Source organism: Rhipicephalus microplus, chromosome X (assembly GCF_043290135.1).
Source record: "Rhipicephalus microplus isolate Deutch F79 chromosome X, USDA_Rmic, whole genome shotgun sequence".
Lineage (NCBI taxonomy): Eukaryota > Metazoa > Arthropoda > Arachnida > Ixodida > Ixodidae > Rhipicephalus > Rhipicephalus microplus.
In genome coordinates, this window is record NC_134710.1 from 21,685,595 (window position 1) to 21,704,348 (window position 18,754).

General features: G+C 43.8%; 2 protein-coding genes across 2 annotated transcripts in view; both read right to left on the minus strand.

Moving 5' to 3' along the window:
* Positions 1-18,754, minus strand: part of LOC119175602 (cubilin) — a 105,536-nt gene that overhangs the window by 83,046 nt on the left and 3,736 nt on the right. The window lies entirely within an intron of this gene.
* On the minus strand, positions 5,155-16,903 carry LOC142777475 (sterile alpha motif domain-containing protein 3-like). The gene is made up of 9 exons (XM_075881943.1): positions 11,985-16,903; positions 9,036-9,145; positions 8,728-8,958; positions 8,576-8,660; positions 7,712-7,858; positions 6,074-6,298; positions 5,768-5,942; positions 5,560-5,633; positions 5,155-5,473 (listed from the first exon to the last, which is right to left on the minus strand). Exons 1-9 carry the CDS (start codon positions 12,126-12,128, stop codon positions 5,204-5,206), a joined length of 1,461 nt encoding a protein of 486 aa, XP_075738058.1. The 5' UTR covers positions 12,129-16,903; the 3' UTR covers positions 5,155-5,203.

Consider the following 18,754-nt stretch of genomic DNA (forward strand, 5'->3'; position numbering starts at 1 on the left):
GGCTCTGGCCAACCGCTAGATGGCGCGCGCATGCTTGCTTCTACACTTCTGTCAGGCCATATAATAGCCGCCTCAGGAGGTCAATTAAAACCTAAGTTTGGCATCAATTTTTTTCAAATAAGAAACTTTATTGATTCATGCAATTATCCACATCCGCTCTACAACGTGTGCCGCAGAGGACGTTTAATGCTTTGCCACAAAAGTCAGTAAAGTCTGACTAGTAAGTGTTGTTTTCTGCATATATTTCGCACAAAGAGTACACATTCATGTAGTTTAGATGTGCTGTAGATGTATTTTTTTCTTGGAAGCATGGGTGTGAAGCCTAGTGGTAAAGACACTCACTTTCGGGGCATGGGGTTACAGGTTCAAATCCCAGCATCGGAAAGAAAACGTTCTGTTACTTTATTTATGCAAGAGACATTATCGGGTCTGACCAGCCACTCGTGGCGCTGAAAGTAGCGCAGTATCTCGGCCGCAGGGCCCTACGGGAGTGTCCGCTCTTTATGTGTGTATGTTTCTCTATGGTGTTATCACATTGTTAAGGTCGAAGCTATGCCCTGTCCAGCAGTGTTCAACAAGCTCCCCTGAGAACACGTTGCACGGCTGACTTTGACCTTTTATTTCCCGGCGCTTTGCAGCCCGTTTCACCGACTTTATTACGTCACTTCACAATGAACGCATCTTACTTGTCGGTGACACCATATTCATCGTCCGAAGGTGTGTGGTCTTTGGGTTTCAAGTGGGGCTTACAAACGGTTTTTATGCCCAACGGAGGCAAAGCTCTCCGAATATGGTCTGATACACCTTGAAGAACACAGGGAATAGACTCAATGAACTTTTTCTGCTATCGTTGCACACTCCACGTTCTCATTCGTACGTTTTTATTGAAAACTGAGAAACCCTTGAGCTTCTCCCTCAAGAGTTGAACGCGATAGCGATATCATGTCTCGAAATGCGCTCTTCTACCACATAGAACGCATACTTTTAAATGCGAAGCATTTTTTTGACGGACTTGGGCGACATTGACCGTATCTATCTATCTATCTATCTATCTATCTATCTATCTATCTATCTATCTATCTATCTATCTATCTATCTATCTATCTATCTATATAGCTATCTATCTATCTATCTATCTATCCATCCATCCATCCATCCATCCATCCATCTGTCTATCTAGCAGCCTATAAAATTCAGCTCTCTTGGCCGTTTGGATGATGAGATCTATACCAAAACCAGTATGCCATATTATGACTGTATGACGAGCATAACTAACTTGCCGTAACATGAAAAACATGACATGTGATGAATGTCATGATTTACATGTCATGGTCTTGCTGGTCTTGCAGTGGTTTCGTTCACATAACATATTGCAATACTGGTATGGTATGACATGACTGCACGTTGAACATAAGTGACGGGCCCTAATGTGGAAATCATGAAATCCATGTCAAGTAAGTCACGACTACACGCCACGCTCATGGTGCGCTCGCAGTCGTTTCGCTAGCTTCACATATACTAAAATTGGCATTACAGGACGTGAACGGACGACAAAGGTATATGAATGGTGCAAACATGATAATCATAATATGTGTGTCATGTAAGAACATGACAACACACTACGCTTATGATTCACTCACGGCCGTTTCGCTTGCTCCACATATACCAAATTTGGTATCGCGCGACTTGAATAGATGACGAAGACAATGGCACGTCCCAACATGATAATCATGATATGCGTGTTATGTAAAACATGGCTACGTACCAGGCTCATAGCGTGCTCGCGGTCGTTTCGCTAGCTTCACATATACCATGTTTGGTAGTATTACGTGACGTGAATATATAGACGATGAAGATAAATGAGACGTCCAAACATAATAATAATGACATGCGCGCCATGTAAAACATCACTACATGCTACGATCATGACGTGCTCGTGCCCGTTTGACTAGCTCGAGATATACAAAATTTTGTAATTTAGTAGCTCGAGATATACCAAATTTAGTTCCTGACGGTGCCACCGTCAGGAACGCCCTGGAAAACCACTTTCTTCTTTTACTACAGAAGCTGCTTGGACTAACGGGTGCTACAGCTAACTACGACTGGATTTCAAGACTTCGGCGCCATGACTCTGGAACGATGGCAGTCCCGCATCATCACGAACAGCACAACACTGTGCTGTTATCTCGGCTGGCGGCAGAACTCTTCCTGCCCGTGTACCTCTGTCCTAGGACTATCACACCGCACCACCCCTTCGGCCAACCAGCGACAGCAGTGACATCAAGCCAGGTGTACAGAAGACCCCATCCATCACGTGCTCCGTTCAGTGAGCTCAGTGGCACCGTCAGGAACGCCATGCAAAACCACTTTCTTTTTTTCGTACAGGTTAGAAAAAGACTGCTTTTTGTCTAAGTGCCTCAAAAGTGACGTTCTTTGCTTTGTAGTGCTGCCGAGCCCTGAGGGTATTTTGTGTTGCATTTGTGAGTCCTTTAGAATTTCTCGTGCACTGTTGTTGCTTAGTGGTGATATCGAGGAAAATCCAGGCCCTCACACGCTCGACGAGATCCTACGAGGCCTCGGAGAAATAAAGAGTTCGCTACGAACATCAGAAGAAGGGTTGTGAGGAGTTCCATCCAGGCTGGTAGAGATGTATATATAAGGTGCACTAGCGTCGCTAAAATAGTACCATAGAAAGGTGTAACAGTGTCAACAAAATTTCGCCACAATGATTGAGGACATCAGGAGTCTGAGCAAAAAACTAGACGAGATGGAGAACAGAAGCCGCAGGAATAACTTTATAATTTATGGAGAAATAAGGGATGAAAATAGAAGATATCTAGAACAAGTGTAAATCAAAGGTTCGTTCAAGTACAAACTCTGAGTGGAAATAAGATCGGTCGAGCGTGTACATCGTGCTGGAAAAAAAGGGCAAACAGCACAACACCTGTCAATATAAGGTTTAACAACTTCATAGAAAAGATCACCGTTCCGCGTAACTGCAAGAAGGTTAAAACTAGTTCGATATTTATATCAGAAGACTTCTCAGCCTCAGTTCGTGACGTATGCAGTAAGCTTTGGTAGTCCTCCAAAGCACTGCGCGACGGAGGCAATGAAGTAACACTTGCTTGTGATAAACATAATGTTAACGACTGGCTGTACGTATGAAATGATGAAAGAAAATGCAGACTACCTTTGAACGCTGTGCATCACGATGACACTAGGAAGTCCAGAGCCCACAATGCATGATGAGTACTGGTTATGAATTCACTTTCTCTAATAAGCTTTCATGTAAAAAGCATTGTGAACAAAGCTGTGGAAAAATTTTGCTTATTCACTCTCCTGGCGTGGCAGTAATAACTGAAACGTGGCTACATGGTGATATTCGTGATTCAGAGACAGTTCCTCCTTCTTATTCTCTTTTGGACGCCGACCGCGATAGTTGCGGGGGCGGGTTCGCAACGGCAGTACGCAAGGGCCTATCTTTGCGCAAAAAGCATGGCATTCCAGATCATTAAAGTTTGTGGTGCACTGCATACGTTCATAAGTCACTCCTGCTTATTAACCCCGAGAAGTTGAAGTGGCGCCACCTAGTGGGATGCCTGAATGACATCACGGCAAGGATGCTTCGACGCCGGCCCCTGGCGCGCCTACTTAACATGCACTGCATCGTACGCTGTTCCGCTGTGTGCGATCGCTTTTCGCTTGACTCAAGCTTCAGATGAATGACGAAAACACCATCGATAATCCTTCTAGTAAAACGACGAAAAACTTTTGTTCAGTAAAATCACCAATGGTTGCCGCCCTCCACCGTACACACATTTGATCAGGTTTGTGTCGTCGCACTGATAAACTCGAGGATGGGTTCGATTCTCGGCCGCGGCAGTCACATTCCAATGTCAGTGAAGAACAAGAACATGTTTGATGATGTGTGGGGTATAACGTCCCAAAACCACCATATGATTATGAGAGACGCCGAAGTGGAGAGCTCCAGAAATTTCGACCACCTGGGGTTCTTTAACGTGCACCCAAATCTGAGGACACGGGCCTACAACATTTCCGCCTCCATCGGAAACGCAGCTGCCGCAGCCGGGATTCGATCCCACGACCTGTGGGTCAGCAGCCGAGTACCTTAGCCACTAGACCACCGCAGCGGAGCACAAGAACAGCTTTGTGCTTGGATACAAAGTTCTACAGCTGCCCTCTATTCAAATCATGGTTTTTACGACAGCAAATTTACATCAATAGGTTTCTTGCTTCATGAGCGGTTCCTTTCAGAGATATGATGATTTCACTTCCGAAATTTTTATCCGTATTGGACAAATGCGCCTATCTGCACTCTTAAAAAAAAAGTAGTGCTACTTGCTACTTTTGGGTAGTAACAGTTTGTCACATATGTTACAACCCTGTTAGTAACGGGAGTTAGTAACGGCAAGCGTAGTCACTGTTACTACTCTTGCCGTTCCTAGCAGCAGCTAGTAAAAGCAAGGGTAGGAATCCTTACTACCGTTGCTGTTACTAACAGCAGGTAGCAACAACAAGGGTAGTAACTGTTACTGGCCTTGCCATTACTACTTCCTGTTAGTAACGGCATATGTAGCAATAGTTACTACTACTCCCATTACTATAATATGGTTGTAACATATGTGACAAGCCGTTGCTACCCAAAAGTAGCAAGTTCCACTACCTTCTTCCAAAGTTACGAAGCTAATATGTTAGTAATCGATGCTACGTTCTTACTAGCTACGGCTGGTATGGAGGTACGACAGACTCTTCGAATACACAATTGTGTGCACACCAGGTTAGTTGAATTGATTATTCTGATGGCCATATTTTACCGAGAACATTGTAGCTGTAATGAATGCGACGAAAATGCGGGTATATATACCAATAATATAGATATGCACTATACATATAAAATCAGAATAATTGCCAATGTATTGCATCATGGTATTTAGCACTTTTTCTTGGAAAACACCTGGTTCTGTTCCACACTGCGAAATATATTATCATGAAAGACACTACGAACACACCTCCAAATTCACTGCTGAGTGTCAACGGCCGTATAAAACCACAGGTTTATGCGGCTGACATTGTCAGGAACAAAACAATGCATTGTTCCAAAAGCCAGGGAGCAATGAAATATGCCACACAGTGCATTTTTATATGAAAACATTTATTGATAACACACGTCTGTAGGCATAACTTAAGTTGCCTTTTCAAGCGATGATATTTGCCGTATGACTAGCGGCATCTGCTTTGCACTTGTCGGCAAGCCACAGAAATGTTCAAGTAGAGTGAATGTTTTTTTGTTGGCGCCACTGTACTTGACATCGAATATCCAGTATATTTCCATAAGCGCCGTCATACCTGCAATTACATCAAGCACCTCTACACTAAGCCCTTCAAAGCTCGCAACTATGTTTGTAGCTTCAGAGGCATTTTTGCCCTTCAGCGAAAGGGCAGGGTAGGTGTCCTGTAAAATGAGTAATACATAAAATCAGCATCACTGATGAAAAGTATACTAGCTGATATAAAAAAAGGTAAAGCAAATAAGCTCACCGGTCCCTGCAGAAATCGCGGCTGCTCCTTTAGGAGCATGGGCAGCAACTCGACAATGCCAACGGCAAAGCGATCTGTTGACGAAATATTTTTAGGCACATCAAACTTTCACATATAAGGGCATTGACAGTAATACTCCTATGAAAATGACTTATAAAAGTTTGGAAATTTGGGAAAACTGGAAAAGCTGGCAAGCTTCTACACGTACATTTCTTTTCGTCACCATCCAGTGCCTCGACTTCTTCTTCAATTGCTTTCACAGCTTCCTTCGCGCAACGACGACACTTCGCAAGCTCAAAACACCGGTCTCCATACCGGTTTATAAATTCCAGGACCTTTTTTTCTAAGTTAACGCCAGTGAGAGCAATGAACTCCTCATGAAGCTAGAACGACAAAAAAATTGTACCGAATCACCAACAAATTTGCAACTATCGATAACATAAAAAAACTCATTGTTAAGTTCTCTCACATACATTTCTGCAGCAGGATCAAAACCACAGCTGTTTCTGCTCACCATTTCAGCCTTTGCCAAAGCAGGGTATTTCAGCACCACATCTGCTGTTGATGGCCTCATTTCCTTCATCCACTTCTGTCTAGATGGTCTTGTCTGCTCCATAGAATCACCGAGTTTTTGCATGTCAGGAATAGGCCGCTTGATTTCTTTCACCATGTAGTCAATATGGCTATTAATTGTAGCCTCATCATGCTGAGAAGCGACATGTTGGGAGAGATCTACAATCTAATCAGCAAAAAAAAGATGGTACTGCACAGTGAAAGATCACGACAAATGACATGAAATAGGCAGACATGAAAACTCAACTTTTTGCTAGCTCAGTTGAAGAATGTTGGCATTTTTTTGAACTGGACATGTGTAGAGAACTCAATTACAGGGTTGACTTACGTAAGAGAACTGAAGCAGTGTGTACTGATACCATCTTGCTCTGCGAGTGTGTCATAAATTATGTTAATATCAAAGTTCTCACAATGATTCTCTCCAATGTCGACCACCTCGGCACTTCACCACTTCCAAATTTACACCTTGTGAACCAGCATATCGCAAATGTGTGTGTAAAACCAGTGAACCACGCCTCCTACCTATATCAGAAGGAGTCTGAAGAGGTAACACTGATTTTAAATATTGCCAACTGCGGTGTCGGTGTTAGAATACAAGAGTTGTTGCCTTTATATGTATGTCATATATGTAAAACTTTGACCAGATATTAGTTAGTAGTGCTTGTTCTTTCATATAAAAAGAAAGTTTGAAAACTTGAAATTTCGAACCTAATATGTATCTTGCCTCCCCCCCAAAAAAAAATGTTCACCTCTAAAAAGCTTCTGGAAAAACATTGGTTTATGTATAGTTACATGGTGTAGTCAACAAATAAAGAGCAATAAGGAGCTTTTCTAATGTAGAGGACAGACAGATATTGAAGCCAAGCATAGCATATGGGCATTGTTTATGGTGGCCACTGAAAGGGCATTAATTATCGCTGGTTGGAGCTTTCACATCACATGCTCACTGAGCTGCAGTAGTTTGATTTCACCTGTCCACTTATTTCAGTACTCATGCGAGTTTAATAGTTGAATCAAAGGATTGTCAGTCACTTTCAGTGATAAGTATGGTGCAAAATGTAGAACACAATATTTAAAGCTGGAATGATGCATGATGTCAATAACAAGCTGATACCGAGCAATAAATCTACTACTTGCTAACCAAGGAGCATGGAATCAGCCAAGTCGGGAACCTAGCTACAAAATGAAGAAAAGAATGAGGAATCGAGCAACATGCCCGCGGCACTTGCTGAAACGCCGAGTTTTAAACATACAGGGACACATAGAAGTTTGATAGAGCGTTACCATCTTGACTCAAATAATAGAGCCTTGCATGAAAACTGTGAAAGTTGTTGTTTTGTTCTCCATAGGAGATAAGATGATTTTTTTGTTTACCAAATTTATTTTGTCTTATTTTGCATTTACTATACTTTAACTGTCAATATGGCCCTGAAAACTTGCCTGGCTTCTTAATGTGTTGATATGAAGAGGTTATATCGTTAAAAACATGAATAATGTTTTACTTCAGTAGCTCACACATAAAATAAGAGTGACTTCATAGTTGAGTTCTATGTACCAGTCCATTTGACGTTTCACTTACCACATGGCAGTGCCGCTTAGTATTGGTGCTTTCTTCTAAGTCTTTGCGTTTTCCGTAAGCTGCTCTCGCTGCTTGAACAGCTGGAACTGTGCACAGAGACTTCCTCATATATGCGAATTTGTATTTCAAGGAGACTTTCCATGAGTCCTGGAAACAACAATTTTTTTTATTATTTCAAATTTCCGCACAGTGGACACTGTCCTCTTTGAACATGGTCACTTTTGAAGCAAATGATTCTTTGGGAACCTTGATACACTGCTTTTAACCTGCTATGGGGCAGAAGCAGATTCAGGTGACAATACCTGGCAAATTTAGCTGTTCCTAGTAATATCAGCATATCTGTTGTATTTTAGCTTTATCTGCTCATTCCAAACTCCGGTTCCTGCATTTTATGTATGTGCTGGAGCCATGCGGCATGGCGAAGATCGTGGCATTTCAGTCGCAGAACTGAGCTTGTGTGAGCCTCTATTCAAGCTGTGATTAGAAACTACATATACCATTAGTGGTAATATTCAATCCCCAGAAGCGATGCATTACATCTGTATTTATCCTCTTAAACCGGTGTTAAAGCTTATAACCAGGGCCAGTTTTTAACTTTATTAATGCATGATATGAATATATTGGCCATGGGCACCTAGTTGATGATTATTATCAAACCCTCAAGTTAATGTCTGCCATTATCAGAGTTCGATGAAACGACTCTAAGAACATGCATGGCAATTATTCAAATGTAATAAATATGGGGTTGAAACTTCTTGAATGCTCTCCAAGAACAAAATAACTTGAAGGGCACCTGCAGTCTAGCTCACCAACATGTATGACATCCCAATAAAGTTATAGGAATGCCATTGCTTTAGTGCTTACCCAGCCTGTGCCAATAGTGTCCCTTAGCACTGGATATTCCAACACGAGAGATTTTGCAGCTGCTTCGTAGAGGCTTCCTGGATAGCTGTAAAAAAGAGCAACTTTAAAACCTGTACTGAATTAAACACATGCAAATACATGCCTATACTTACACTGTTATAGTCATGAGATGATTTGCAATCCACCCTACAATGCGGGATTTAGTGTGACTGGACACTTTTCCTGGTTGTGTCCTTTCAATCGCATCCTTAATATCTAAGGGCACAGGTGGTAGCCTATAATCATTTTCACAGCAGGCAAGCTGCTGACTAGGTGACTGCTCATTACTTTCAAGGGTCTTGGGCAGGCTACCTTCATGCACTGCTGTCACTTTGTCAGTTGTGCTGAAAACAGAGGCTAGTAAGTGATGCAGTTTTCCAAAAGCAATATTAAACTTGGCACCTGAAATTTAGGTACTGACCTGCAGCTCATTAAGAAGTTTTCACTGCACACAAGCCTGATTTTATCTTTCTCAGAGAAGACATGGCCAGCTGGTGGGTCCACAAATTCATCATGTCGGACGTTGTATACCTGAAAGAGATTCAGATGTGATGTTCAAATTCCCATAAAGTTACCTCAATAGGCACAGAACCTGAAGTAAGCAGACTACCAATGTTATATTCAATAGCACCCTAGAATCACTTTACTTGTCCTGTTTTTTTTTATTATTATCATGATGCCGTGTGTATTGTCGAGAAACCCTTAATGTATGTATTGTAAAGAGCATTGTAAATTACTCGTCTGGACATTCGGTATCAGTAAGTTCAGATTTGTGAAATAGTGACAATTAAACTTGTGAAATTTCACTGTTTCATAACATCAATTAGAAATAAACAAAAGCATTTAATGATTGCTGTACTAGCAGAAGATAATCACTGTGCTACAACGAAAAACCACACTCACAGTATCTGCTATCTATAAAATACTGTATACGCTAATGGCACAAGTCTTCATTCAATAGACCATGGAGCCTTATATTTTCGCACGTTGAAGGAATTATTAGGCTGCATTTCTTGCGTGCGCTAAGCTGAAGCAAATTTTTTAGCTCTGTTGTTATCTCTGTCGTCAAACTTTTCTTCTACAGTGTATCACAATTTAGAAATTAGAAATGGCTCTAGCCAAGTTCGTAGAGATCTCGACGTTTCGGAACCAATTCGGTATTTTCCTAAGGAGATGACTATATTGGTCATGGAAGCATCTCCCCGTCTTGTTTGACAATGGCCCCTGCTTTCTCTTTCTCTCGCGTATCGGAGGCTGTGAACGTATACAGAGGGAATTGTTCCTAACGACCGGTTCATGTTTACAGGTGTGTTCTGAATGTAACAGCATTTGAACAAGAGCCTCCTTCATAGATTCCTTTCTGTTTCAAGAACAGAAGCGATGTCGAAGTCGATCTTATGATCGTGCTTCTCATATTACTCTGCAAGAACGCTATGCTGCACTTCTATCTTCCAGACTGTTTCTGGGAAACACTTTCTCTGACCTATGTAGCTGGCTTTACCTGGCAGCTATCACCTTTACAAAAATGGCTAAAATTCAAACTGTGTTTCAACATCCAACACCACCGCTTGGCAACACCATAGTTTTTTGCAGAAGCGAAATCATGCGCTAATAAATACAGTGTTGATAGCCCATTAATGTTTCGAGTGCACACATTTCGGCAATGAAATAGCTAAATAGAGATAAAGGATCCGTCGCTATTCCATTGGTAATTTGAATACTCACACACCTAATAATTATTGATGATTTCACTACACAAAGCAACACAATATATCAAAGAATACAAAGCATTAAACACACCTAACGACACCTGCGAGACAGAAATGCCGACCGTGGGGCAAACGTACAGCATTGGTGAACAAGCATCCAGAACACAAGACTGCGCGCGCACGCACGCACGCACGCACGCACGCACACATACACACACGCACACGCACGCACGCGCACACACACGCACGCACACACACGCACGCACACACACACACACACACACACACACACACACGCACACACACACACGCACACACACGCACGCACACACACACACACACGCACACACACACACACACACACACACACACACACACACACACACACACACACACACACACACACACACACACACACACACACACAACACTTTACGCTAGCTTTGAGAATTTTCAGTTTCTGACGAGCATACCTGGGAGCACAGCTGGCGGTCCCCCCGCCCCTCACCCTATTGTCAATTAAGACGTAGAAGGGGGTCGCCATGTTTGCCCCACTCATTGACACAATAGGGAGAGGGGTGCTGAGTTTCAGAAGGCAGCGCAAAGTCAGCCAGGGTAGTATGCAGATATCTTTTTCAGAGGGGAGGGCACGTTTCTGATCTATAGTGGGTACCGGGCAGGTAAACGTTCATTTTGTTCTGTGTAGGCAGAGCGAAAAAAAATTTCGGGGTGGGGGGAGAGAACGTGCCCGGCGTGCAACCTTCACCCAGCCCCCCTCTTCAGAGGGGAACCCTGCGCATGCCGATGCTAACAAGCAGCTTCTGCACCCACGCTATTTTCACTATGGAAGATACATGCAGTAACCACAGAAATTAGCCTATTCCATGTCCTTCGAAATTGATAATAAGTCTTTCTTGTAGTCCAATTTTATTGATTTCATGTTTTACGTGCGGTACAAAAGTCTTACTTTTTTTTGCTGATCTCCTTACATACCTAACCTCTTAACATCCTAGCTATGCCTTTATTCGTGAACAATCTCGCTCAATTTGAACACCAGGAAACGAACTCAGCGACGGCCACTCATCTTACCAACGCCGTGTCTTGGTGCATTGCCTGCTCGATAACTGGATGACCAAGCGCGCTGCCCCACTTTCCGCTAATGAAAGTTCGTGCGTGCCTCCGAGAGACAGATCGAGTGCGCATTTTTTTTTACCATTTTCACCTCTCATCCTCTACATCTGTCATTCCCACTTCCCCATCCTCGGTGCAGTGTTGTTGAGTTGACCTCCGAAGTGAGCCACAGTTACGAGGCCACACTTATTTCTTCACTTTTTTTTTAAAACCACCCCGATAGCCGATTCGCACCATTACATTATCGCAACACAACCACTGCGAATGCCAGCAAAGGGTGGTTGCGCGCCGCCGAAGCGGAGATTAAACCTGGTTTACATCTCCCATCAGCAACTCCGAGACCACGTGCACGCTTCGCGGGCCGACAGCTCCAGTGAGAGAGCAGGGCAAGAAAAGCCCCACGCTTCGAAAAGCGCGAGCGCATGCTTGGTAAAACTGTTGAAGCACGTGCTAACAACGGAATATAATCAGTACTGTTTGGGCCACTGTCACAATGCAATTCGATGCACTTCAGGATAGAGACAACATACCTCAATCCGGCATGCTTGCAAAGAATGGCCAAAGTCTGTCGTCTTCAAGGCTTCCAAAATGTCCGCCTCCGTCGGTCCACGAGCAGAAATAATCTTCTTGCGGCCTTGAAATGACACCAAATATTGGAATTCCGGCGGCTCCATGAATACACAAGCACGTGGGCGCGGGAGGAAAGCTGCTGACACGTTCACACTGCGACAACCTGCTCTTTGCCTGGCTAGCCACCCTAGCCTGGCTCAGCTTCCGTCGATGTGTGCGCCCCCTGCCGCGTTTCAGTAATCAGCGCCTCCTGAAGGTAACTATCACAACGACGCTGTCTGTTGTTAAAATTTTGAATCTTGAAGACCATTTGGCTCTGTGCAGCGGAAATTTGTCCTGTCTGAAACCTGTAGCTGGCATGCGAAGGTAATAAAGAACATTTTATTCATTATGCCGGTCCAGTTGGGGACAGCGAGTGAGTAGAAGGGCATGAAAAGAGAACAAGTTCTCCCCCCCCTTTTTTTTTCCTGGTCTCTTCTCTCGCTTTCTTATTCCCATTTCATCTCTCCACTCTAGTCTATTATCCCCCTTCCCCAGTGAACCACTGCTCAGGTGTCGCAGTTGGCGGCAAATATTTGCGGGGTTCACTTTTCCTTTCTTTTCCGATTCTGAAAACCACTGCCCCCCCCCCCCCCCTAACGTTCGACACTGTAACGCGCCACCACCTTCCATGTTTATATAGCTTACAATTATGCGCTTAACCAGATGGACATTGGTACAAATAAGTAAGACCACCACAAAGAAGCTAACTCAATTCAATTTGTGTGCATCGAGCGCACAAATTAATTAATTTATATTAATTCTCTGCTGCATGACTCGCTCGTGTAGGCAGATGCCACGTCCGTTTTAACGTGAATTTACGACGACAGAAGTCATGTGCAGCTACCACTTCGCTCAATACTAATTAAGCAGCGGTTGTGTTATTTCAGATAGTGTGATGCAGCTCCCCACGTGTTGTTTTGAAAGGTGTGAGACACAGTTTTCAAGGCCACTCGTAAAAACAAACTGCTTCAAGCATAATGTAGGCAAAGAATTCTGTTATCTCTCGGCCATTCGATGAGAACTTGAATATGTTCTCCGAGCACGTGAATGAAGTGCTAAGATTTCATTTATCGTGGCCATTGAGTTCGTGACAAAACAATCACCGGTGTCAACATCATTTATTCTACAAGCGATATTATGTCACTTCCGCACGGTCTCACTCCGAGAGAGACTCTAATGGAGTGATTGTGTTGCATGTAGGTAATATTCACTATCAAAACCTGTGTGAGAAATTTTTTTTGTTGCTTCAAGGTCTTGTTGTTCTGTTAGGAAAGATATACATACATTGGCTGAAGGAAAGAAGTGAAAACTGAACGGCTCGTTTTTCTTTGTTCGACAGAATATTAATGAGGACTAACAGACAATGATGCCAGAGATAGTATAGGGAATGTTATTCGTAGTTATTGCAATGTAAGTTTGACGAAATAAAAGTGGACGAAAAGGTAACTTACCGCAGTCAGGGACCGAACCTTCGACACGTGCGATGCTCTAGAGCAGAAGTTGGCACAGCGACGGGCCAAATGGAAGGGGGGGGGGGGGCTTTGCGAGCAAAGGGATAATGTAAAAAAACTGTAAAATCATGTTTATTTTAAGCACGCGTCATGAGGTTCCAATTAAACATTGGTTACTAAAAAAATTGCATTTTAGGCCAAAACTGCCTGGTCCTTTAAGTATACGAAGAAATAAGGTTAGAAGGAGAGGGGGGGGTGGACGTCCTGCCGGGGCCACATATATAGTAGTGCCTCGCGGGCCGCAGGTTGCGAACCCCTGCTCTGGAGCATCGCATGCGTTATTCGAAGGTCACAGGTTTGGTCCCTACCAGCGGACTGCTATCTTTCCATGCCATTTTCTTTCTTTACATGTACATTGCAATTACTTCTAATAACACCCTCTATATATTTCTTGGAGTCATTGTCTGTTAGTTCTAATTAAAATCATGTTAGTTGACAGAATAATGGGGCGGGTGGCTGCCTTTACAAAGCTCGTCGGAGATATGACCATATATAGTTTAGCTAGACCACTGCGACGCATTTAATCAGGATGGCCCCGGCATATCGTACAATTGAATGGTATCCAGAGGACCGCTGAATCACACTAAAGAGTTCAAACATATCGGGCGCGTATGTCTTCTCGATCTGCAGTTGTCCAATTAATGTTTTATTATTCTTCTTAGAAAGTATTCCCAACCTCCGCTTCTTAAGATGGCACACTGTCTGCCATATTAAACCAGTACACTGCAGCGTCGAATCGGCATGCATATTCCATCGGCATATTTCACTAGACCAAAAAAAGTGACACTTTTTGGTTGAGATCTCGGTTTGTGCTCCGAAACACGGAGCCCAGAGTGGTCTATAGCCACTCTAGACCACTCTAAGTTACTGTGACCATTGTGCCAATAGACAACTGAGGTGGGTGTACGTGGGGCAACCGGGTTGGTGTGTAAAAATGGCTGATTGTTCGAGTTGGTGTCGGTGTGTAAACATTCGGCTAAGCGAGCATCTTAATAATTCTTCTACAAACGGCTATTCACTCAAGTCTAAACACTGTGTAAAGTAGGTACCAATAACACGTGTCACCCACTTCTCGACAAAACAAACATTTGGTATCGCCGCCGGGATCGTTGCACTCGAGAGTCGTTCAAATTTTTACATCATCACCAGACGTGGACGCAAAAGCAAACCTTTGCTACCTTTTGATGATTGTGAGCTGGAATAAGCATGGTACGTGGGCGTAATCTCGGCACCACACAAGTTGGCTGGACGGTGTCCGTGGGTCAGCCACGTTGACAGAAATGCCTGGATGCCTGAAGAAGCACACCATACCTTATGTGAAATGCGTGACGGTTGCATAAATACCGCTGTCGTGTGGGAATACGTACGTAGGCCAAACAGGACGCTGTCTCAACGACCGACTCGGGAGCATCCTTTATCTCTAAAGAATAAAAGAAATGCGTATTTACCTGCGCATGGTATAGCCTGCAGATGTGATCCTCGGCTTCGCGAGGTCAAGATAATAGGCAGAAGCAACGAAACATTAGTGCGAGCTATTGGGGGCGTTTGACATTAAGAAAAGAGGCACAGCTTACATTATTGATACGACTATTTTACTTTACCAAAACGAGCTGCAGCTTTCTGACACGCGAATGTGACCAGTGTTTACCGATTTTGACGCACGCATTCGCAGAGATTTGTAATCTGGTGGCCTGTTCTTTCAAATAAACAAAGAAGTTTATCGCACGACCTTTCTGCTCCCTCCTACTTATTTACTAGAATCTGTGTTTTTTCCAAGTTTGCGGTATTATGTACCCTACTGACGTTAAATCAAATCGCCCAACAACAATTTATACTTAGTGTTGCATATTCAGAAATTTTTCAAAAATAGTTTCCTTCGCTTTACAAGTACGTTTCATAAATGTTACTTTACTGTTTCTGTCGCATACATTTCACACAAAAAATTCAACGGTAATGTTTGCTTATAACACCCTCATCACCTGTCGAGAACGACGGGTGATGAAATTGGTCCCCCGCATTGAATATGTTCCATATTTTTGATCCCATAAATTATGCAGTTTAAAAGAAAACTGGGTTCCTTTTCGGGCTGCTTGGTGCTATATACATAAAATATGAAATACTCAATCAAATGTGATACATCCTTTTCAGATTCCTGTCGATCTCACTTCAGTTCGGTTTATTACCTTATCTCCCGTGGAATCACCCGTTTAATTTCTATAACCATGGTTAGGAGACTAATTGCGGTTATGCTTGCTGTGCAGTCCTTTAATTAATGGACTTTACTTGAAACAGAGGGACGCCAATCAAAGTAAGGAGTAAACAAATGTTTTGTTTTGTTGTTCTTAGGTGCAATATCAAGACTAACAAAGAAAAACTAGCCCTTGAAATATCCACTTCTTTTCTTCTTTTTTTTTAGCTGCAAGAAAAAATTCCACGATTCGCGTACTTTTTCTTCCTGCCGTGGGGTCGTGCCTATTCTTCATGATGAGCGAAATTATATTGAGCGCACTCGATTAGCAGCGCACCTTAAGCCGGTTGAAGTTACTGGCTGTCTCCTTGCGAAAGGGGCATGCCCTTCCTGTACCGACGTGGGTGCCGCCCGCAGCCGACCAGCCGTCTTGAAAGACGTCAGCTCCTCAGGGGAATGTGTAAAAAGTTTGTTGACTGACTGACTGTCTTGGATAGGCCAGGATTTCGCGAAAACCTGTTTAAATAAGCTGCATCTTGTTCGACGACGCCGGCATTGTGAAAATAGATGCCGTGGTCCGCGAACGTACTCTTTGTCACTGGAACTTGGGGACATCGCTCTTATGTTGCCGTAGCTTCTCAGGAAGTTCAATACTTGCCCTACGAATGAAATGTCACAATAAGCACGTGCGTGGCATGAAGTAAACCAACCCATGCGCTTTCCCTACGGGCAGCCTGTATTTCGGGCACGATGAAGGGCAGGTCCAAGAAATCCACCTGCACAGTGTACTTCCACGAAAAGCATGTCCGTCCAGTTTAGCGTGGCTTTTTCAAATCTTGAACTTGTTTTGCAAATAAACAAACGCTCGCTAATTGCAACGTATATCGTTGCAAATTTGGCGAGTGTTTGTTTATTTGCAAGACACGTATGCCCCTCGCCAGACGGTGTTTCGTCGAATCCTTCACTAGATCTTGAACTTGATTTTGAAAGAAACCGTTTCTGCATCGACCAATATTCACGGCGCTGCTAGACACGTGTAGGAATGTGTACCCTCTCGCTACCCGCAGCTAAGACGGCACATGAATTCCCGTGTAAAGGCAACTACTCCTTATCCTTATTGTCAGTGAAAATATCTCACCCTTGCCACCCACCCCCCCCCCCCTTCCTCCACGACGCCCGCCTTCCAGGTGCAGTCTAGCCCGGCCGTGCAAAAACCCTCAAAGAATGCGGAGCTTCCACGTGTTGCCGGTTCATGTTTTTCGCCCTCCGCCGTCTTGTCAACTTTTTGGTCCTAAATGGTAAGCCATGCTGGCCCAGTTCGGCTGGTGAAAACTACGGATAGAACTGCAGTTACGTCTGCCATGTAGCTACCTGTAATCATGGTGAGCCGTCGGCGTACTTAGTCCAGAATACCGCCCAGCGGCTGTACGCAAATACTGCCGCGAGTGAACATGTTACACTCATGCCCAAGATGTGCGTTCTCGTCCACGAAGCTCTGCAAAGTCGTCTGGCACATAAGAGACCATCGCCACGACAATAGATTTTCTATCATGTGCGGTGTGGATGGGTGTGCGAAAACCTACAGTGAGTTCGAATCTTATCGAAGGCACATTTACCGTGTGCACAGACGATATATGGACATGGATGACGCAGAGGAAGCCGGTGTTGAACCAACAGTCCTCGAAGAACCACCGGTGCGTGCCACAACAAGCTGCGCTGCGCACGACACAGTGGGTGATCACAGTGAAATGTTTTCATCTGGTTGCTCGTCGAACATGATCAACACGGAATGCGATGCGGTCTCTGTTCCCACTGCTCGAGTGACCACAATCAACGACTTCGTGCTGAAAATAAAAAAACAGCTGTGCTTACTTTTTTTTCGTGTTGCAGAAGTGCACAAGCTACCGCACTCTACGGCAGAAAGTGTTTTCAATGACTTCAAGATTACCTTTCTCGACATAATTCGGACATTCGCTTCTGTCATTGAAAATAACATCGCGATGGAGTCGGCAGGAATCGAACTGCGCAAGTTACTCGCTGGTGAATTCTTAGAGGATATTTTTCAAGCAGCAAGTAGTAAATATAAGCGAGAGCAATTCGCCAAGCGTCACCTGCCCTACGTAAAGCCTGAAGTGCGTGATCTTGGTGCTGGTGAGACTTTTCAGTTTGTTCCTATAAGTGGTGTCATGCGAAATCTTATGTCCTCTGAGAACTTCCGCGACCACATAGAGCTAGATTTCTCAACAGGAGCGCCTTCACCAACGCTGCATAATTTTAGGGATGGCTGCATATACAAAGAAAAGTTGCATGCACTACTCGAGGATGGCGCGCAGTATACGCTTTTTTTTGTGTTGTACAGCGACGAAGTGGAGATAGTGAATCCGCTGGGGTCAAAGCGGGGTGTTCACAAAATCCTTGTCGTGTATTTCAGCGTGGTAAACATCCATGCCAAATACAGATCACAGCTCAGCTCTATCCATGTAGTTTTAGTTGCACCATATAGACTTGTCATCAAGCACGGAATCAATGTTATTTTGAAGCCAGTTGTAGATGACGTATCAGCTTTATGGATGACTGGTTTCACTCTGTGGAAGAACTCTGTTGCGGTAAAGGTGAGAGCGATTCTTGTTGCCTTTTCCGGTGATAACCTTTCAATGAATCGACTTGGCGGATTCACGTGTTCTTTCAGCCGTGGTCGTCCATGCAGATTTTGTACTTCACCAAACTCGGCGTTCAACACTGCCTTTCACGAGAGTGATGTTCAGGTTCGAAATCTGCCCTTGCACCAAAACCACGTTGCAAGTGCTAAAATAAATAGGCAGCTAGGCACAGCACTGTACGGCGTTAAAGATGAATCTCCACTCACAGATGTTGCCTATTTTGATGTGACAGTGCAACTGCCTCCGGACTTGATGCACGATGTGCTGGAGGGAGCCATTCCACATGTATTAAGGCACATTTTGCAAGGCCTGCTTCGTTCTGGAGTAAT

Excerpts from the sequence above, each read along its gene's own strand:
- LOC142777475 (XM_075881943.1), bottom strand. The coding sequence starts at position 12,128 with ATGGAGCCGCCGGAATTCCAATATTTGGTGTCATTTCAAGGCCGCAAG. Across the intron at positions 7,859-8,575 it reads ACACTATTGGCACAGGCTGG|GACTCATGGAAAGTCTCCTT; the intron begins GTAAGCACTAAA and ends TGTTGTTTCCAG. Across the intron at positions 5,474-5,559 it reads CGCGATTTCTGCAGGGACCG|GACACCTACCCTGCCCTTTC; the intron begins GTGAGCTTATTT and ends CTCATTTTACAG.